This window comes from Eurosta solidaginis, chromosome 1, assembly GCF_040869045.1.
Source record: "Eurosta solidaginis isolate ZX-2024a chromosome 1, ASM4086904v1, whole genome shotgun sequence".
Classification (NCBI taxonomy): Eukaryota; Metazoa; Arthropoda; class Insecta; order Diptera; family Tephritidae; genus Eurosta; species Eurosta solidaginis.
Window position 1 is genome coordinate 9,460,269 of NC_090319.1, and position 23,023 is coordinate 9,483,291.

The 23,023-nt window shown below is 35.2% G+C and overlaps 1 protein-coding gene across 4 annotated transcripts; it reads left to right on the forward strand.

The window, feature by feature from the left end:
* Positions 1-1,214: 1,214 nt before the first annotated feature.
* On the forward strand, positions 1,215-20,968 carry LOC137248486 (transmembrane protein 135-like). Of its 4 annotated transcripts, XM_067779443.1 has the most exons (7): positions 1,215-1,507; positions 15,029-15,220; positions 16,863-17,405; positions 17,457-17,708; positions 18,138-18,278; positions 18,561-18,727; positions 20,415-20,968. In XM_067779443.1, exons 2-7 carry the CDS (start codon positions 15,068-15,070, stop codon positions 20,548-20,550), a joined length of 1,392 nt encoding a protein of 463 aa, XP_067635544.1. In that variant the 5' UTR covers positions 1,215-1,507; positions 15,029-15,067; the 3' UTR covers positions 20,551-20,968. The 4 variants fall into 4 exon arrangements, with proteins under 4 accessions (XP_067635544.1, XP_067635522.1, XP_067635533.1 ...); XM_067779421.1 differs by having other exon boundaries at positions 16,863-17,708; XM_067779432.1 differs by lacking the exon at positions 1,215-1,507 and adding an exon at positions 11,607-11,686 and having other exon boundaries at positions 16,863-17,708.
* The last annotated feature ends 2,055 nt before the right edge of the window (positions 20,969-23,023 follow it).

Below are 23,023 nucleotides of genomic sequence, written 5' to 3' on the forward strand. Positions count from 1 at the left end.
TTCTAAAATCTCAAGAGTTGTTTCAAAACAGTGGCTCAACTCGAGAATCATAGCGTATTCAGCAAAAGAGGGAATTTTTTATAAAGCAAAAAATGCTATTACTTAAATTGAAAAAACTAATTAAAACTTGTGGTTCTCTAACTGGACTCAAATCTAAGATTCAATACCACAATATTTTCATCTCCGAAGAGATTTTAGGCCGATCGTATCTTCCAATTTGCGTCGTGCTCCTTTTAATTTTTCCTACAAATTGGCGGGACGGAGCCTACTTGTTTCATTCGGACTCCGATGAGTTTTCACTGAGAGCTTTTCATGGCAGAAATACACTCGGAGTGCTTGCCAAACACTGCCGAGGGGCGACCCCGCTCGGAAAAATTTTATACTAATTGAAAAACCTTATTTTTTAAATTTTGATGTTGCTTTGTCCGGGGCGTGAACCCAGGATATTCGGTGTGGTAGGCAGAGCACGCTACCATCACACCACGGCGGCTTCATTACTGCTATCAAACAGCTGTTTATTGTGGTGGTACCACCTTGGAGATTTTTTTCAAGTCCACATCTACTCGATATGCATGTAGGATATCAACTGCAGAAATGTTTTGAATATTCATTTGAGAATTGTACATTGCTCAAAATCTCTCGAAATTAGGATGATAATTGAAAATATTAATGACGTTGGAGATCAACTCGAAAACTTTAATTTTACAAAATTTCTGAAAGGTTGGAAAATGAAGTTGGATATCATCGCGATAATTATCTGGTTTAATAATAAATAAAAAATGATGTTGGATATCACTTCCGGAACTAGATATATATTTCGCTGGAGAATTTTTTTCATGTTTGTTGGTTAAACAAAATCCAGCCGTTGCCGTATCTACAAATTATCTAAATAATAAAAAAAAAAAACAATGTTGCCGCACTAAAAAGCATACCCCAAAGGCGACCTTAAACTGTGACTGAAAAACTGCTCAGTAGTTTAACTGGAGTTTAAATTTGACTAGAGTTTAAGCAAACTTAGTTGAAGCTTAGCTTATCCAACTACTGAAAACGGGGCCTTAATTAACTTTACCAACGGCGGTGGCGTCATCTAGCGGTCAGTAGCTCGTAACAGCACATAACACATCGACTGTTATTGCGCATGCTTCCTTGATAAGAAGAAGCATTTGCCTAACAAAATAAAACATCAAAAACAGCTGGCAATCTTTGACATAATTTCCAACGCAATTGTTATTTTCATTGTAGACGTAGTCTGCTACATTATTTATCAGCAAAATAACAAAAAGTATTATACTTTGTACGGATAAAAAAAGTTTCTATCAAGTAAAATGTGCAACAAAATAGTTTAAAATTATTGCTTATTCATAAGTTTGTGAATGAAGATTGTGGGGCTAATAAACGTAGTAAATGTGAGTGGTGTGTGCTTTGATTTATGTGGCTGTAGGCATATTTACTGGGTGCAGCGTGTGCCAAAACAGCCCAACAGCAAACAAAATAAAAACAAAAAAAGGTAATTTGTTACAAATACAACGATAGCGTAAATTGGAAATTCTAATTTATTTGCATGTTTTAGGTTTTTCTATGTTTTTTTATATTGTAAGGTAAATCAATTGAGTGCAATTTGTTAGTCTTCTGACCTATTTAGTGCGCGCTGTATAAATTAAATTGTTCATGCAAATGTATAAACATATATGTATGTATGCACGTATTTAAGCGTACTTTATGGCATATGTCGCAATGCTGAGGAATGCGAACATGGGCAAATGTGCTGTTGGAAGTAGCCTACACCACTACCTAACCGCAGCAAAAATTTATGAAGTAGCGATTGGGATGAAATAAAACTAAAAAACTCTTGTCTTAAGAAGGAACGGCTTAATGTTCCATTAGTGCACCATTAAAGATTTCGGCAAAAGGTAATGGAGTTTGGTAGCTAGTGAACGGTTTCTTTTATAATAATTATCACTTCCATAAAATGATTATTGATAGTACTAAAGTAAATTGCTGTTAAAGTTTTGGCATTTTCATCACGCTATGGAAAATAATAGTTACAAAACTGTCAACTCTCCTAGATTTGGATCAGGTCTACCTTGGTTTGGAGTTGGGAGTAAAAGTAAATTAATGGGTGGTTCGGGACGCGATCGCTGGCGTGGTGAAAGCGAAGCCCCATCATGCAAAAATATACAACTTTTTTGTGCAGAAATTAGAGGCCTCCGGAAGATAAACAAGTTAGTTTGGCATCTATGAGAATCCCTCTACCAACTCTTATTTATGTTTATTCTCTAAGCGTGGTGCAATAATGGAAAACTTTACCGAAAGAACTGAATAAGTAAAACAAGAAATATTTGCCGAAAATTAATGGTGACTTCTTCTTCAATGCCGGCTTGTTTGCATGCACCATATATATTTACTTAGCGCTGTGACTTCAAAATATATTCACATATCGCCGCCGCGACAAAAAAAGTGTAAGTCTTTCTTCCCAAAATCTGATAAGAATTCATAACAACGGCGTAATCTCCGGCGAGCATTTCTTCAGAAATGTCGTATCGAATAAATGAATTGCTTGATAGATAATGCTGACAGAGTTAATTCACAACAACCAACAGATTTTTCGAAACTGCATTTTTTGAGATTTTAGTATTATGTTTTAAAGTCTTAGAAACAAGAACAAAAGGAGTTAATCCACTTCAAAAAAGCTACATCTGATTGAAGTGAACGGTAAAAAAATGTTTTTTGATTAGGGCGATATTTATCACCAATTTTTTAATTAAATATCATTTTTTTTTTCTCGTGAAAAGCTTTTAATCAGAGTTCAAATATACATACATTTCGGGCACGGTCTGAAAGTAACACCTTAAGGTCATCAAGGACTTTATTTCACGACCGACTGATATTATGATATCAAATCTTCTAGATCACTCCACCTCCTTCAGCAAGGAACATTGGGTCTTCTTCTCCTTGTAGTAATAAGGGGACTTCCCGAAGGTATTGGGGAACTTTTAACTAATCCAACTCCCTCCTTCCGTAAGCAACTTCGGCTTATGAAAATCAACATTGTAAATTAAAAAGAAGTTGGACGAGATAAAAATGTTCTTAATGGGACTAGAGGTTGAAATATTCAAGGTAGTTATGTTAAGTCGCTCTCGAAAAGGTCGGGCTAGTACCTTAGTGGTGCTTGCTCCCGAAACGTACCGGATCTATAGCCGGCAAGGATCCATCAACATCAATACCACTCCCCGAAACCTTGGAGGAGTGTTTTATAGCTGCATGAAGAAGACGACGATGCAATATCAGTCTACGGCCTGGTCTGTTAAGTTGTTGTGTACCATACATATACATATATGTATTATGTATCTACATATAAATTTACAGCATTGTGAACAAAACGAGAAACTGAAATATGTTTTCTCGTTTTTCATATTTGTATCTTAATAGCACGAAAATAGTAAAAAAAAAATTATATAAACCTTTTAATTATTACGAATTCATCAATCCTTACTGCGCGCAAACATATTTATGTACTTGCTTATTTAAATAAAATAACTAATTGCTATTAAATTCAAAGCCGTCAAAAATCATTGTAAATCTTAATGAAAACAATACGTGCGCAATAACAAAATTATAAGCGACAAAGAAATTCTAAAGCATTGTTTTCTTTTTGTAGTTTTAAATCGTACTTGTATGTCACTGCTATTGTTGCAGAAACAGTTGTGTGGTGATGACACATTTTTTTATTTTTACGATATAACCTCTTTCGATAATCATTTAAATATGCCTTATTATAAAGAAGCTGAGCTGAAAAATGCAAAATGAAAAAGTAAGAAAGGCTTAGCTCGCGGAAACCGAGCATTATATATATTAACAATATTATTATTATTAGTTTACGAACTATCCCATTTATCAAAACTTTCGATATTGGAAAACCGTTTTATAATTTACTAACAGACCCGACAGACGTTGCTCTGCCCTTACCTACCTGTATACCTTCATAATGTTTAAGAAGTTTTTACATCTCCCTCCCTCTCCCACCCCTTTTTCTTATCCTCTTATTCACTCCCACTCTGCCTTTCTTTTTCTATGCGTCTCTGTCTCCCTCTCCATATTTTCCCCCTTTTCATTCCGCTCCATCTACCCCTATATCTCCATCTTCGTCTGACTCTATCTCCTTCTCAGTCGCTTCCCTCTTTTCTCTTCTATTTCTTCTCTATCCTTTATTCCCAGTCCAAGTTCTAATCTGGCCAATTTACCGAAAAAAAGTATCTTTAATACTAATATAGGCGAAGGGCTGCCTATATACCAAATTGTTGGTAAATCGTGCCCAAAATTGATATGTTATATGTTGTTGTTGTAGCAGTGCTTCGCCCCACCTAACAGCGGCGACCGATCACAAATTGTCATCTGGCCTGAAGGTTTAATGTGGCCACATAAATCGTTCCCGAGATGGTCGGGCTAGCACCTTAATGGTGCTGTGGTACCGGAGCGTACCGGATCTGTATCCAGCAAAGGACCATCACATCGATAACACTCCCCAAAGCCTTCGGGGAGCAACCTTATCGCTACAACAACAACAACAACATCACAAATTGTCATCAATATCCTCTAACGGGAGTCCAAGGAAACTTGCTGTTTCAACAGGAGTGGACCATAATGAAACGGGTGTTAGAGGCGTTGGTTCCACATTACAATTAAAGAGATGGTTGGTGTCATGTGGGGACACATTGCAAGCGGGGCATACATTTTGTATGTCGGGGTTGATTCTGGATAGGTAAGAGTTTAACCTGTTACAGTATCCAGAACGAAGTTGAGCAAGAGTGACCCGCGTTTCCCTGGGGAGTATGCGTTCCTCTTCCACAAGTTTCGGGTACTTTTCTGTGAGTACTGGATTCACCGGGCAATTCCTGACGTAAAGGTCCGACGCCTGTTTGTGGAGTTCACCAAGGACCTGCTTGTGTTTTTTTGCTTCATACGGCTGGGTTCTCAGGTGCCGTATTTCCTCAAAATGCTTACGGAGATGACTCCTTAAGCCTCTAGGCGGTGTTGGCTCATCAATCAGATGTCTGTTTGAATGCCCAGGTTTCTGGGTATTCGACAGGGACTGTTTGGTTAGCATCTCATTTCTCTCCCTGATGGGGAGTATTCTCCCCTCATTATGTAGATGGTGTTCTGGGTACATAAGAAGACAGCCCGTGGCGATTCTGAGAGCAGTATTTTGGCAGGCCTGTAGCTTCTTCCAGTGGGTAATTTTTAGGCTTGGCGACCATATGGGTGACGCGTAATACGTAAACGGCTGGCCAATTGCTTTGTATATAGTAATGAGGGTTTTTTTATCTTTTCCCCAGGTACTGCCAGCAAGGGATTTGAGGATTTTATTACGGCTCTGGATTTTCGGAACAATTGCGGCTGCGTGCTCACCAAAATGTAGATCCTGATCAAACGTCACACCCAAGATTTTGAGGTGTAGGACAGTCGGTAGCTTAGTGCCATCGACGTGGATGTTCACAATGGTCGACATTTGGGACGTCCATGTTGTAAATAAGGTCGCGGAAGATTTAGTCGGTGATAATGCCAGGTTTCGCCAGGCGAAAAAACTGTAGATCCTGATCAAACGTCACACCCAAGATTTTGAGGTGTAGGACAGTCGGTAGCATAGTGCCATCGACGTGGATGTTCAAATTGGTCGACATTTGGGACGTCCATGTTGTAAATAAGGTCGCGGAAGATTTAGTCGGTGATAATGCCAGGTTTCGCCAGGCGAAAAAACTGGAGGGATCAGGGAGGTAACCGTTTATTCTCTTGCAGAGCTCATCGATCTGTGGGCCTGGGCCTGTGACCATTATTGTGCAGTCATCGGCGTATGAAACGATAGTGACTCCTTCTGGTGGTGAAGGTAGCTTAGATATGTAGAAATTAAACAAAAGTGGGGATAGGACACCACCCTGTGGCACCCCTTGTTTAATTCTTCTTGGTTTTGATGTTTCTTTTCTAAATTGCACCGATGCCTGCCGACCACCCAGATAATTTGCGGTCCACCTTTTAAGACATGGGGGAAGGGTAAACCCTTCCAGGTCTTGCAGTAACGTGCCATGGTTGACCGTATCAAAAGCTTTTTAGCGCTACGAGTACCGTTCTATGGTGGGGGTTTTGATTTAAACAGCAATTTATCTGGGTGCTGATGGCATTTAGCGCGGTGGTGGTGCTATGGAGTTTTCTGAAGCCATGCTGATGACAGGCTAGCTGCAAATTTGCTTGGAAGTAGGGGAGCAAAATGGCTTCAAGCATCTTTGCTACTGGCGATAGGAGAGATATCGGTCGATACGACTCTCCTATGTTAGCTGGTTTCCCAGGCTTTAGTAGCGGGACCACCTTGGCCATTTTCCATTTTTCGGGTATGACAAAGGTGGAAAGAGACAGGTTAAAGACAAGCGCTAAATATTTGAAACCCTCTTTCCCTAGGCTTTTAAGCGTCGGCATGGCTATGCCGTCTGGGCCCACTGCTTTGGATGGTTTAGCGTGACCAATGGCATCTTCATCCTCTCTGGCGGTGATGGTAATTGGTGGCGCGCTGAATTTATGTTTATGTGCGTGTCTGTTGGCCCTCCTTCTATCTTTGTGGACCGTAGAATGCATTATATGCTATATCCTTAACCTTTTTATTTGCGTTTGAAGGAGTGATACTGAAAAATGTGAAGGACCACCCTAATGTATATTTTAATAATAGCACAACTTGAACCATTTTTTTCGTTTGGGTTATAAACGTTTTTCGCTGTAAATATTAAAAAAGCCAAATGTTAACAGTTATTTAAGCAATCATAAAAAAGTTAAATAAGAAAAGTAATTACACATTAAAAATCTTAACGCAATACGCTTGACCAGTCAGCATATAGCAAAAAATTAAACATCAGTAGAGTTGCTTGAAGCTTTTTGGCGCTGAGAGAGGGCCAATTAAATTGTCTCTCAACGTACTCTGTCACAGCGGAAGTTTAACTAGTTTTATTTATACATACATACATACATATCTTTTAACAAACACTTAAGGGCCCATTACTCATACTTAGCATAGACTTGACTTTACTTGAGAACTGTCACTTACAGTTCTGTTGAATGAACATTGCCTGTTACTGATTACTCAAAACTTGGCACTACTTAACTTGACTTAGAAGTCTGTTGAATTTTGATTTTCTATGTAAGTTCTAAGTGACGTTTACATTTTGAGATGCCATTTGTTTGTTTCCATTTTATTTTGACAGTTTGTCATACAAACTGACATTTATTTAAAAATAAATTTCAAAGCTGATTATGATGCCAGATTGTATGCGCTAAGTGGAGTATAATCGTGGCTAAGTTGCCAAGTTTACGCCAAGTCAAGTCAAGTCTATGCTAAGTATCAGTAATGCGCCCTTTAGTCTAGAGAAACCAAACATAGATTTGTAGAGAAGTCGTTTTGCGCTTGAGGTGCTAAGGTAAAAACTATTGTGGCAGTTGGTTAGTCCATTTTTATTTTTTGCTCTTCATATCAGCTAGCCATCCTCATTTGAATTAACTTGGCATGCAATTTTCGTAATTACTAATCAAGCAATCCAAAACTATAAGTTTTTCCTGAGTGGACGTAGCTGACTGATTTACATATACATACATAAATGCAAGTAGTAATTGCAGCATGACGCATTACTGAGTAATTGCAGCATGACGCATTCTCGCCCCAATCGCAGACCCCTATACATTGTTCATAGAGTATATTTGCTATCTTTTGCTTGTTTCTCTCTTCTGCAAATCGTTATCAAAATAATGGTAAACAGGGTGTCGCAGGGCATTTGTTTTGGGCAGATATTCCTGGATGTAAATAAAGAACATATGTTATGTTCGCTCAAAACCAACAGATGCGTATTGTAAATTTCTTATCAAAACAACATTTATCAATGTATATATGTGCATACATATTTCGCCGTTCCATATGAAGACTAGCACTTTCAATTTTTTTTACATTGAGGTTAGATTGAACTGGCCAATCAGTAATAGCCACACATAGACTGAATGTGGCCATAGTGTTACCAGAATTTGTTTGACGATCAAACGGAAACCCCAATCAGGTATCAACACTTATGTTATAGAATAATTCTGTCCTATTAGCAAATACCAGAAGCTTTCTAGGGCCTAGCTTAATTGTTACTTCGAAATCTGGCAGCACTGCCGCCACTAATAGCTGGAGTCTTGGCGAGCGCGGGACACGAACACAAAACGTGATCAACCGCTTCTTCCTTCAGCTCGCACTTCTTGCGTCTCTTGTTACTGACCGCGGCTAACTAATGTGACGCCGGAAAGCAGTGTCCAGTTAGTATGCCCAGCATGAGCCTTAAGTCTTCTCTATCTTCAGAGATATGAGCCACTTATTAATAAATAAATGCATGGTGCGATAACCTCCGAAGAGATTGTAGGTCGAGCTTCCCTTCCAATTTGCTTCGTGCTCCTATTAATTTTTGCTACAAATTGGCAGGATGGGACCTACATGTTTTATGCCGACTACGAACGGCATCTGCAAGGCAGATGAACATCCACTGAGAAGATTTTCATGGCAGAAATACACTAAGAGTGTTTGCCAAATTACTGTCGTCGTCTTTTCTAAATATTTGATGTTGCTTTTCCCGGGGCTTGAACCCAGTCAGAGTGTTTGCCAAATCACTGCCCAGAAAACTTTTTCTAATTGAAAAAACGTTTCTCTCAATTTTCGATATTGCTTTGCCCGGGGCTTGAACCCATGGTGGCCGCCGATATGAGCCACTTTGTGAGCCTGAGCAATGCTTCTTTGCATTTTAGGACACTTCTTAATGAAGCACTGTGTAAGGTCATTGTCTTAATCGCCGTCTGACTTTCAATATATATATTGTAGCGACTGCACCTTAAAGACGCTTCTTCCTAAATTTCTGCTGCTTCTCCACGTAAGTAATATTGTAGCCTGTAGGATCTACTTATTTCTAGATCGACACAGTAAACAGTAGACGTGAACCCTCCCCCATGGGTTTACAACTGTTTAGTATGTTCTGCCATTTCAACACCCTAGCGCCAACCCTCCGGCTCAATTGTGGCGTTTGCCTGATATTAGATGGCGCTATATCTTTGTTGCAGTTTCTAGTGCGATATTTTAAGCTATTAGGTCTGCAGGCGGGATATGTAGAATGGCATGCAATGATGCTGTTGGGGTTGTTTTTGATCTCCCTCAAGTCTTTTGGTATACGTAGTTTTTTGTTTGGCTCTCCACCAAAAAAGGACCCCATAGTAAAGTTTTGAGTTTGCAAATTGCCGTAAATACCTGTTAAGAAAGTTTGGATGATAGGCCCCACGTGCATCCTAGCATGCATCCAGTGCTGCGTAGGCTTTTTCGCTCTCTCTTCCACATGGAATTTCCACGACAACTTACTATCTAGTATAACTCCTATATATTTAGTGCTATAATTGTAGGGCTACCCCTGTAAGCTTAGGCTTAATGCAATTAGGGACCTTATATTTCCTAGTAAATAATACAAGATTGGTTTTTCCGAGTTGGCGGTTTACGCGACTCCAGATGCCCAGGCATATATATTCCGAAGTGTCTGATCCATCAGAGAGCTGATTGTTGTTAGGCATCTACCGCTTTTAATGACTGAAACGTCATCTGCTTATGCCGTTAGTTTGACCGGTCCTCCGTCGAACTGCCTAAGCAATTGGTTGATAACCAATGTCCACAGTATTGGTGATAAAACCCCACCCACATTGAATTTCTTTGTAAAAAAAAATTTGAAAGTGCTAATTTTCGTGTGGAACTTCAATTTTATGGTAAATGCAATGAACTCTGTACTGATAAGCTGTTAAACTAACATTGTGTACAATGATTTATTCACGCATTTATCTTGTATTGCAATAATGAACGACAAGAAATGAAGTACGGAAGTATAAAAACTAAAATTATATATAATTATAATCGAAAAGGTCATACATTTGGTGTTTTCGAAAACTACTTAGTATGCATGAGTCGCTGGGCTGGAAACTACGATCTATTAATTTAAAAAATGTAAGATTTTAACGGGCAAAAGACACCTCGTGAAACCCTTTATAATTCATACATAATATAAATTTAAGCTACTTATACATTCGCGTTGTTTCTTCGCCAGCGAACTTTTTAATAAACTAATATTTTTTATTTATTATTAAGAATTCATGAGCTTAAGAGAAACTGAAAAGAAAGAAAGAAACATTTACTGGCATATTGCGATGGTACTATTTCGAAAACCGCCATGAATTCATCGTCAGGCAATTTCGTGAATTTCGTGAATTCGTGGCGGTTTTCGAAATGGTACCATCGCAATATGCCAGTAAATGTTTCTTTCTTTCTTTTCAGTTTCTCTTAGAAATTCATAATAATTGAATATTCAATTATTATAAGCCGGTGTTAAGCTCATGAATTCTTAATAAGTATAAATTGACACACCATTAAAACAAACAAAAATATTTTTCAAATATTGTTTTTATGCAAAAGTGAAAATTTTCCACGGCCTTATAATAGCACTTGATTAAAAAATAAATACCGAACATTCATTATATACCCAAAGTGAGAAATCATTAAACGAAACAAATTTCGCGAATATTAAATTATATGAAACCTGAAATATTTTCTTCATACGCATGTAAATATCGCCTGCCGTAAGAAGCTGTAAAACATTTACTGTCATAGCAACAATATTCTTACCAAATTTCGTTAAAATTTTTCGTTTTTTGTACGACTTTGGTATTGAAAGTTTTATGCGCGTACCAAAACCATTTATAATCGGGGAGCTCGGGATTTTGTGTAACTGGTCTAGCATAATTGCAAACTAGTGTTGTATATTTGCACATTCCGGAAACTACTTTCATTTCAGAATTTTTTCCGATCATTTCGTGCTTGCTTTATACTGCATTGTTTAAGGGATAACATCCTTACAATTTCAGGGCTATTCCTTTCGGAATTATCTTCGAATAAATGAGGACTATTCTTAGAATATTTTAGTTGGTTATTGGAGGCTATTTCGGGATTTTTCTCCCTTTCGTGCAATTTATTTAACCTACTGCTAGAGGTGATAACTCTAGGGGCAGCACTTAACCATTTTGATACATATTAGAAGAGCGTACAATTGTTGGAGTATGCTGATGTAATTATTATCGCGGCCTTCGCAAATGAGCCGTAAGTTGTGCCTTCTTTTGGTTTGTGAAATAGGCGAAAAAAGTGGGTCTGTTTACAAGTAGTATAAATTCGAGACTTTTAAATTACTTCGTCTATCTGGGAACATCATAAACAGCAAAAGCAATGTAAGCTAAGAAACCAAATGCAGAATACCTCTTGCCAACAAATGCTACTTTGCACTGAATAGGCAATTAAAAAGCGAAGTTCTATCTCGAAAACCAAAAATCACGCTCTTCAAGTCACTCATCATACCTAATCAATCAAAGAAATCTAAATATATATGTCTATCTGATTATATACTTCCAATCTAAGTAGCGTTAAAAAGATTATGCATCTAATCCAATAAATCAAAAGCCCATAAATTCCAACTATACGATTAGTGGGCAATCGAAAACATTTATTTACTGCTAATGATTAGTATTAACGCGATTCTGTCATATGCAAGTGCATATGCTCCATAAAAATTCAACGTATCAGCTATTATTATTGCTTATTATCGATAAAGTGAGGCACAAAGTTCATTACAATCATAAAATTAAATAATAAATTGTTTCATGTACTTATTTACTTAACAAAAAGTAAGACGAGAGTTTTGCTTTGACGCGAGTACAAATAATTTGCGTAAATGCTTTGTAACTATTTTTAATTATTTTTGTATGAAAATAAATCAAGTGGATAATAACATTTAATTATTTAAATCTTAAAAATGATAGTAATTGCACGTATATTAACTAGAATGAAATATATTTATCTGTGGTCACAAGCGATAAAAGCCTAAGTCAACTTAAGTAATATGCAAAATGTAATAATTTTAATGCAGAGTTTCATAACAAAGATGTATGACAAACTGCGGTCCATAGCAAAAAGGCAGTAAACTTTTTGTCTTTTAGGAATTTTGCTAATATATTTTTGATCAGTTTACTCATTAACTTAAACATTAATTTTTATTTATTAATTAATTAATTTATTTATTTATCAATACAGTCTACAGAATACACTCCTTACAGACTAATTGGCATATTAGAAAACTTTCTAAGCTAATTATTAATTAAATAACAAAAACAGATTTAATTTAAACCTATCAATATTCAAATTAAAATTAATGAAATTAGAGTAAGTATTACAAAGCTTGATGCATCTGGTAATTGGCTCATTATCACCATAAATCGTATAATGCGTTGTACTTTCAAATATACGAACGTTCCTTAAACTACGAGGAGGAATATATAAATTGAACAAATTTTCTAGAGCTGTGCAATTGATGCGTCTATTAATTATACACAAAGATAATTGAGAAATATTTCCTTCTGTCATGAAAGGACTAACCTAGCAGCTTACGCCTCCCATCATAAGAAGGGAGGAAACTATGTCACTGAAGCTTACATAATGCGAATTTTGTAAATATCTTTTGTACGCGTTCGATTTTTTGAATGTGTACAACATAATAGGGACTCCAAATTACGGAACAGTATTCTAGGCGGCTCCTGACTAGAGAAATATATAGCGATTTTAAAGTCAGTGGATCCTTGAACTCTTTGGTGTTTCGTCTTATGAAACCTAGCATAACATAAGCTTTAGACACCATAAAGTCTATATGTTTCGAGAATGTGAGCTTCGAATCGAAGATAACACCTAAATCTTTCATTTCCTCACAACGAGATATTTTACAACTGTTTAGCTCATAGTCAAATGTAATGTTTCTCGTAGGCATTCTTACTACATAACACTTATTGATATTCAGTTGTAGGCGATTAAAAGAACACCATTTTTCAAGAGCTTCGAGATCGCGCTGCATTTTACGACTATCAGAGGGGTCACGTATAACTGAGAAATTTTTCACATCGTCAGCGAAAATCAGACAGTTTGTGAAGTTGAAACAAGTTGGTAAGTCATATATAAATAATAAGGATTGAAGTGGACCACAGTGGGTACCCTGAGGTATACCCGATACAGCGTCTATCATAGTTCTTGATGACGCAGCTGCCATTTTAACGTGGAGTTTTCTTCCTGTAAGAAAGCTCTTAAAGAAGTTAAGTAGATTGCCGCTTATTCCATTACACTCCAGTTTTTTCAAAAGTATAAAGTGACTGACTTTATTAAATGCTTTGGAGAAGTCTGTGTACACAACATCCAATTGCATTCGATTTTCAAAAGCATTAATTATCTGGTTTGTCAGTATGGTTAAATTCGTACAGGTTGATCTACCTGGGAAAAAATCATGTTGGCAATTTGAAATAACCGTACTAACATGGTCGAATAATTTTGACTGGAGAATATGGTCAAATAATTTAGCCAAAGTGCATTGTTTAACAACTGGTCTGGAGTTGAGGACATCATTACGATCACCAGATTTATAGACTGGAATAACAGTGCATATCTTCCATTGATTCAAAAAAATTCCATTATTAAGGCACAGTTCAAAGAGAAGAGCAGTATGAGAGCAATTGCACTGCAACAATTCTTGAAAAATAATGGTTATCAAAAATTCAAATTTAAAGATAAAACAAAATTTAAAATTTGTTTTATATTTGGAATATCTGAAATTTCCCAAACCAAAAAAGCACTAAATCAAATTTCCAAAGCAAAAACGCAGTAAAAAATAAATATCACTGCTTATATTCTCTGGAAATTAGCTATATATAGAAATGTTACACTTTAACATTAACATTATAATAAAATTTAACTATAAGAATGATTTCAAAAGACAAATGCAGTGTAATTCAAACTATTCTATAAAAAATTTATAAAAAAGCAGTAAATTTCACTTTACTGCTTTTAGATTTACAAGACATGAAGGAAGTTTGCGTGTTATTTCGGGCTACGAAGAGAATTATGTACCAGAATCACATGATAATGGCTCACCATAAAGTTATTCAATAAGGCATTTTCATAAATTTTTGTTGTGTACTAAACAAAATTATTTATTTAATTAAAAAAGAAACGCCATATTTCTCTGATTTCACCTTTTACACTTTACTGCCTTTTTGCGATGGACTGCAGTCTAGTGAAGAATAATAGCTCATAAAAAATATTATAATGACCAGTGGCAGACCTTTTTAGCACAAAGCTAATTCTAAAATTTGTCAAGCTTGTATGAGTCTAGCCGCCTATGAGAAGCCAACTCTGAGTTAAAAGGATAACTTCCGTTCTGCAAATGAGCCTAAGGATCAGGGCGGTTTAAAATTGTTTATATTGAAGTGCAAATCACAATACATATACCAAATTATATGTACACTCAAACTTTTTTAAATTGAAAAGAAAAATAAAAATTATAATTATAATGTATTTTAAATGTTTAAAGAATTTTGATGGTCCCCTTAATGAATAAATTTCGAATTAAAACTTTTCTAAGTGGTACAATATTTTTGAAAATTTATTTGTTGTCAATTTATTAGTATTATTTTGAATATCATACCGAAGTGCCTTGGCTTCATATGGAAGTGCTTTTTCTTTGCACTTTCATATGAAATTCAGGCACTTTCATATGAATCGAATTTATATGTGAGCTCATATGGGAGTGCTATGAAAATTGTTTTTTATATTCAATGTGTGAATTTGTATCTATGCCTATTCTTCAAGGTAAAACAAAAACAAAAGTGGGGAGGGTTTGAGACGCTCTGGTAAGGACCAAACAAGTTTAGCAAAAATATGAGGTTTTTTTTTTCTTAAAAATCAGGCATTAAAGCTTGCACTCAGCACACTTCCAAAGCCAACTTAGGCTGTTATAGCGTGTGACCACAGACATATTATTTCAATTATATACAAAGCATTGCTTGCTTCGATCTCCATTTAGCGATCTTTACTTTGTTTGGTTCTTTACCAACCAATTTTTCTTTCTCGTTTCAGCTTTAATTTTGTCACTCGCAACTCCGGTTTCTTGTAAATATGACGAACGCACAAAGCCGCTTTCTGACAACCGTCTCCTGCACCTGTAAAGAATTCACACATCCATGGACAGATAGCTGCGCAAATGCGTCGGCTGGTATATTGCTTTCAGCCATTCCATATACCTTACGGGTTTACACAATGGTGTATGCGGTAAGTATCCAATAAATTTGTATACTTTTTTTATACATAGTGGTGCCAGCGAATTCATGAGTGCAATTCGGAGTAAAGAAAGTTGAAATATATTAAGAACAATACCGGATAACCAGTTTTACTGCTCGCAGTTTAGAGAACTTATTGCTGATTTCGAAAATAAAATCCAAAAATACTATTAGAGAGTGTCATATGTCAAGGCGGTTTTTATACCAGCACCATAGAACTGAAATTTACGTGAATTGAACCCGTCTTCTGCTTTTCCTTCGACATCATGAGCTAAACATAGTTCCAACACATTACGGCATCATTACTCAGAAGTGATTCGAAAATAACAACTATACAAAATTGACGTTTTAAACGCACCTTTACCTTCTGAAAGGAAAAAAGTAACGAAATTTCTCTTATGGTAAAAACAAATAATGAATGTGGTTGAACCGTCAATCAAAAAAGAACTCACACAGACTGAATGTGTAAATACAAATGCACAACCGCATACAAAATTTCGTCGTCCTCCATTCACATAGCTGGTTGATTTCGTAGTCCCAGCCGTCATGTAGACCATGATTCAACTCGGCTTGTTTTGCTGGTTGTTTTACATTATCCCGAATAAAATACACCAGGCGCATCATCCATATCTCGGCCCATTAAAATTCAGACACCACACCCCGACTAAATATGAACATTAATTTGGAAATTTGCTTCAATATTCTTCCTTGCAAAAATTTTCGTTGATTGTACTGTTTGGGATTTGACTCTTGCTGAGATTCCGAAAATTGGTTGGCACTCGTTAGGCCTCGAAAGCTCTTTACTTAAGGGATCCTGAAATGGTCTGACAACTGTCCAGGAAATTTTCCTGACATTCTGTCGAAGTGTTAGCTACGAAAACCTTGTAATGGTCCTGAAGTGATTCAGACATTATATCGAAGTGGTTGCGAAAATAAATTCGAAATGTTCCCTTAAGTAGTTGATATCGAAAACTATCATAATATAATCGCAAAAGCATAGAGAAAATAGTCGCCAAAATTATAGATTTCGACCAAAGGAGCCCAGTGATTCAGCTTTGATCTAAAACTAATCCTACTTACGGATCGAATTAGAAAATTCTGCAAATTAAAACAACCTTATTAAGAGTGTGCAGCTTGGATTTTATTTTTAGCAAACTAGACTTCTTATAATACTAGACAAGCACGTTCCCAATTTTGAATTTGAAAAAATTGCTGAATCTCGATTTGAAAAGCTGTTGAGAGTTATTACAATATTTACATATATAGTTACTGGATCAGTTACTGGAAAACAATTTTAACTTGAAATGGAATCGAATTTTGTTGTGAAAGCCGGAACAATCGTGATTGTATATGCTATAAAACTGATTACTCAGATAAAACAAAATTCCATCATAATCTCAGTAGAACGTCTATATTCCAGAAACACCATTTAGGTGGCATCAAAACCGCTTCTCTCTTTTAAATTACTCATTTTCCCGGTATAACGATTTAAGTTCTCTAAAGAACTTATTGCTAAAAAATACAATTAGATAATAGTTCAGTTACATTCGTGTAGGACATGATCTTTGGCACAGCCGATTATAGTCCCGCCCTTACTTGCTTATAATATACATATATTTTTTTCACTATTCCAGCTCTCACTTATTATGCGGCATCGTATACCAAGTCTAGCCGACCTCAAAAGAACAGCTCTTGGTATATTACAATCATCGGCTTTCCTCGTCTCAAATGCCTACACATTCATTTTGATTAATTGCCTTATGCGTAAAATTATTGGTCATTATTATCATGCTACCATAGCTTTTGTACCAGGTTTTCTCTGCAGCTTTGCATCAATATTAATTGAACGTCCAGCACGTCGGCCTTTACTCACGCTATATGTAGCCAATTTGGCCACCGAAGTCCTATGGAAGATGGGCATAGCACGCGGTTATGTACGCTCAATACCACAGGGACAAACGTTAATTTTTGGTATTAGCATATCAGCTTTGTTGTATTTGTATCGTTTGGGTTTACATAAAAGTACATGTAAAGACTCGCTATTTAATGTTTTACGTTTCTTCGTGGATAAAGCGGAAGAAGGTCCAATTGTTATGAAATTAACAACAACGCCATCGTCAACGTCAACGAAAAATTTACCTGATGCGACAACGATACACACGTCCAACAATAATATAGTACGTTCACATCCGCCACTAGATTTTCGAAGTATAAATGTTATTGTTCAGCTTTATAGTCGTTTCATGGAGGCGGTGAAGAGTAAACATCCATCATGCCCACATCGTGATAATTGTTGGCGTTATGCTTTTATAGGTGGTATTAAACCTTTTGTAGGTGGTTTAGGTCTGCAAATGGGACTGAGAATAGTATTAAATTTGAGAAGAATTTTACAATTCAAATTGGATGTGCGAAAAACCTTATTCGATAAGGATACATTAAAGTTGGGCATATTTCTAGGATGTTTCTCTTTTGTGTATAAGGTAAGGAAAATAGTAAATCATTTGTTTTTGTTTGAGCACAAATGGAGCTCAAATTTGCGTGATTCTACACTTAATTAGATTTGGTCATTGCACTGGGATAACAAAAACTCATTGAAATAATGCAGCCATACAAAAAAGTAAACGAATTTGGTAATGCGACACATACAGCTGCCTTTGGATGCGCCGTCGAAACGGGTCCTGATTCGACCCTTACCTAAAAACATTAAGGATAGTAAAATTTAAGTTGAGGTTAGGGCCGAATACACGTGTCGCGTAACTAGAGCCGCCTACATTTTTTGTTTGGTTGTTTTTTTCAAGCCCTGTAAGTTCTGGATCAAATCTATCTTGATTTTGTTATAGAAACACTTTAAATTCCCACTATTTGAGTTGCTTACCTCTTTTCGTTATTTTATTTTCCATTATATTTAGGGTGTTTCCTGCACATTACGACATAGTTTCGGAAGAGATGACCCACGCTTTGCCATACCGGCGGGTTTACTTGGCAGTATAGCTTTTAGTATATATCCCGATGTGACGGTGGCGCTATATGTAATGTGGAAAGCATTGCAAGTAAGTAATGTGGAAGGCAAACAAGAATATGATAAATAATTAACTTTAAATAAGTTCATTAAATTAATATGAATAATGATTTTTCTTTCATGATCGAAAGGAATTTTAGTCACAAAGTAAGGGCCATAACAACACTGATTTGTTTTTTTTTTCTAATAACTTTATTTGATCTTTGCATTATTGCTATTTTCACCATAATGCTAATTCAAAAATTATTTTAAATTCATTTAAATATGAAATATATTAACGAAAACAAATTTGTGTCCTTGCTATTTTCCGCAGGTATTGTACAACTTAGGCATCGATAGAGGAGTTTTGCCTCACGTAAACAATTTCACGATCTATCTGTATGCGTTCTGTTCAGCATTACTCTTTCATGGTGGCATACTCGAAGCGAAAACCATGCGTCCTAGCTATATGAGATTTCTTCGAGGGCTTTCTGGAGAAAGGTAAGAGTAAAGGCGAATACAGCTAGCTTGTTTTATTTTTCGTTACGAAATAATTGTAAAATAAGCAAGAGCAGTAAGAAATAGATACAAAATCGAATCTTTAAAATAAAGTTCGCTATTCTTGGACTTCGGAAGTGGAATAATGGTTTACACTCAACTAGAAAACTTCGGTTTGAAAATAACTCATGTTCCGAAAATAGTTAAAACTTATAAAAGTTTCAAATATGTAACGATTTATTCGATTTCGATATGCAATAACAACCTAGTTTTTTTTTCAAAACCAAAATGCCTTACTGATCGAAAATTTTCAGTGTCTTTCTAGTGGATTGAATTTGAATAGAACTTCATTCTCGAATATGGAATAATAGTTTAGACTTATTCAGAAACAAACTAATTGACTTGTAAGCTTGAAATTTCTTATATACAGAAAATAATTCGCTGTGCGAAAAAAAATAAGGTTTAACATTTTATAAAAAAATTTGGAAATAGGCCAATACTTTAAAAATAACAGAAATTTAAAAAAAAATAAGTATTAGAAAATATTTTGTCAAAAGCAATAGAGCATTTTTAATATGGAAAATGTTACGAAAAACAGTAAGCGAACTATGACTTAAAATAATTCCTGTCTCGAAAATACAATAATTGTTTAATCTATTTTATTAACAAGGCACCTGTCCATCCCTCTATATAGTTTGAATTCATTTTAAGAAACGTAACCTGACTAGTAGTTTGAAAATATTCGGAGTAGTTAATACTTATTTAAAAATAAAAAAACTAATCATGAACTCGAAAATATATTGTATTTCGAAAATATAATATGCAGGGTTTTTTCAGAATCACGTATGTAAACTGAACATTAATTTTGGAATTTTCGAAAATCGTAAAAAATTCCATATTTGAATAGTAGTTAAAACTTCAAAAACAAGTTAAGCCCTCATTGATATAGGATATTTCAAGTTTCGAAAAAGAATACATTTCTGAAAATTCACCAACAACGTAGCTTAATTCACTATTAATTAAACTGAGTATTAAGCTTAAGTAATCAAAAGTCGAAAATCATTTGATTTTCGGGAACAGTTTGATTTGGCGGTCGCCGTGGTGTGATGGTAGCGTGCTCCGCCTACCAAACCGCAACTTCAAAATTTTAGAAACAAGTTTTTACAATTCGAAGAAAATTTTTCTAAGCGATGTCGCCCTTCGGCATTGTTTGGCAAGCACTCCGAGTGTATTGCTGCCATGAAAAGCCCCCAGTGAAAACTGCAGATGTATAAAACAAGTAGGTCCCGTACCGCCAATTTTTAGGAAAAATTAAAAAGGAGCACGACGCAAATTGGAAAAGAAGCTCGGCCTAAAAACTATTCGGAGGTTATCGCGCCTAACATTTATTTTATTTTTAACTTATTGTTGACTTATTTAAAATTGAAGTGAGGTTCAATTTTGAAAATAATTGAAATTTCGAAAATAGAATAAAGACTTCGCAATTAATACGAATTTCGGAAATAGATTGAATCAGGATAATAATACGAATATCGAAAATATCAAGGCTTAATATTGTAAATGTAGTGTAATGCTATACTTTTGCTTAAAGTTACTTATGTAATTATTCGTTTATTTCTCAACCAATTCGTAATCTCATTTAATTGTCCTTATTTAACTTATTTTTATTTTTCATTTCTATGCCCAAAAGACTTAACAGATTTAACTTGGAGCCTTTCAATGTGTATGGTCATCATGCCAGCCAACAAATGAAAGAGATTTCACAACAACTAAATCTGATAAACAAAACACCTCTGCCAAAATGCTCACTTGCCTCATGGAAATAATACTTACCAGAGTACAAAATTGCATACAGCAGGGCAATTCTATAAATATGTAAATGTGTATAGAGAATAGCAGACTTACAAATTACGAATTACGAAGCGCAAATAATAATGGCCTTTTGGCAGAGAAGTGATGCAAAGCTGAGAAGAGCAATAATTGGAAAAATAAACGTAATACAACTATTTTAGTGAATAAACGAAAAAAATATTTGTGAATGCAAAGCAGAGGAGAAAAAAAGAAATTAAAATAAACCATATGTATTAATTATGTATTTAAGGAAAATGAGCAAAATTTCAATAGAAATTTATAAATTTAATTTAAAAAATATCTATGTAAATATATTATTAGTATGTATGCTAAGTTATGATTCTGTAAAAATGTACACAAAAATACACAGTTTTGCTTATGATAACATTAAAACACTTTTGAGTTTCTGTGCTAATTCCTGAGTTTATGAAAAATAGAAAAAACATACAGTTTGGAATGCCAAAATAACAGAAAAAATTTTAGCAAAACTAGCAGTTATCTCCATCTCTTTTTTTTTTGTTAGTATTAAAAAAATTTGAATTAATGTATTTTCAAAAAATATTAAAACGTCGAAGAGCATAAAAATCATCATTTTAAAATGTTAAAATTTGCACTGATTTTTGACAATTTGTTTACAAAAGCTGTTTGAGACTATTTTCCATATAATATATAACATTGTTCTCACTTTTTATGGGTGGAAATTTTGAAGGAACTTAAACTCGAGCTTAGTTAGACTATAACACAGTACAGCACCGGCACAAAACAAAACATTTTTTACTTCCTTTATTACAGTTTCGTGTGATGTTTTTCCACAAATTTCCACACAAAACTACCGAATTTCGCAGTAACTTCTCGGAGAACTAGAGTCTTGAAACTTGGAACACACATCGGATCCCGATGACAACTTAACGTGAGGGAGTAAAACTTTTCTGGGTAGTCCAGGGATCGTGAAAATTCTAAAAAAAAAACGTCCGACGTTGAAAGTTTTGCTTCCGAGTTTAATGGAACTTCCCGGTAATAAAACAACTACAAGGCACAACAGTTTCAGACATTATTGGTCGTAAAAAATTTTAAATAAACGCAAACTGATATTATAAATTTGTTTATAGTTTAGTAACAAAATCTGAAAAATTTAAGACCTAAAATGAGTTAAGATTCTACTTACCTTGTATGCGTAATTTATCGCTTTTAGAGTGCTCGCTCTTTAGACAGCTGTATATTAAACTGGGTTGGTCATACAAAAAAAAAAAATTGCTAATGTCCGCCCCTAAATTTAAAGATTATGTTGAGAGGGTTTCGGAAACATTTTTTTTTTTTTTTAATTTTTTTTTTGATCCTTCGAAATACAGCCGAAAAGGTTTTTTCGTTGTAACTTGGTTATTTGACGTCCGATTTTTAAAATTGATATGTCATTATTTTCGTCTTCATAGCACAAAAGGACATTAAACGGAAATATGAAGCTTCTCAAGGAAGACGGCATATCAATTTTAAAAATCGGACGTCAAATAACCAAGTTACAACGAAAAAACCTTTTCGGCTGTATTTCGAAGGATCAAAAAAAATTAAAAAAAAAATGTTTCCGAAACCCTCTCAACACAATCTTTAAATTTAGGGGCGGACATTAGCAACTTTTTTTCCACCCCGTCTACTGTATATATTAGGGTGGGTCCAATTTGGAACTTCAAAAAGTCATATCAATATTTTGGAGTATAACTTCGGAAAAGAGGGAAATTTAGTCTTCAAAAAAATCAATTTGATCTTATACCCAGGCGAGTGCTTTACAGTATAATTGGAGGCTGGGCTAAGTTACAAACTTTTGAAAAAATGATAAATTGACATCGAGAAATGTGATATTAACGCAACGTAGTTTATCTTCAATTTCCATTTTGATATTTTAAATAAATTGTAAGAGCGGACACACGTCTTAATACCACGTAGGGAAGCAGTTCATTTTGCTAAACAGTTGTTAATAAATAAATATTAATTCGTTTGCTGATTTTAAAACTGATTCTTATACATACAAAAAAATTAACATTCAAAGATGTGTCTGCTTCGAAAAATTCACTACTGAGAAGAAAAACATGAGGCTGGTAAGACTAATGGTCGGAAATTTTAGCACGTTGTTTTTATTCAAAATCAACCAATTACACCCAAGCGTATACGTACCACATTAAAGACGGTTACAGGTTTGTATACGTAAAATTTTTTTTTTTTTTTTGTTTGATTAATTGGTATAAAATACTTACATAAGTAGTACATACATACATACAATGAAAGAAGTTAAGCTAATATAAGGGTGTTAAAAATCCGGATAACGGCAAGACCGCAGCAGATCAATAACCACCCCTAACTCGGTTAGGACTGAATTGAAAAGCAAAGTATCTTTCGGCGACAAAAATTTACACTATAAGTGTATCATCTTGTTACTTAAAATTTTCCTACAGGATG

Bases quoted from the DNA above. Each gene is read 5' to 3' on its own strand.
- LOC137248486 (XM_067779421.1), top strand. From the start codon at position 15,068: ATGACGAACGCACAAAGCCGCTTTCTGACAACCGTCTCCTGCACCTGT. The intron at 17,709-18,137 runs GTAAGGAAAATA...CATTATATTTAG, and splicing joins GTTTCTCTTTTGTGTATAAG to GGTGTTTCCTGCACATTACG. The intron at 18,728-20,414 runs GTAAGAGTAAAG...TATGCCCAAAAG, and splicing joins CGAGGGCTTTCTGGAGAAAG to ACTTAACAGATTTAACTTGG.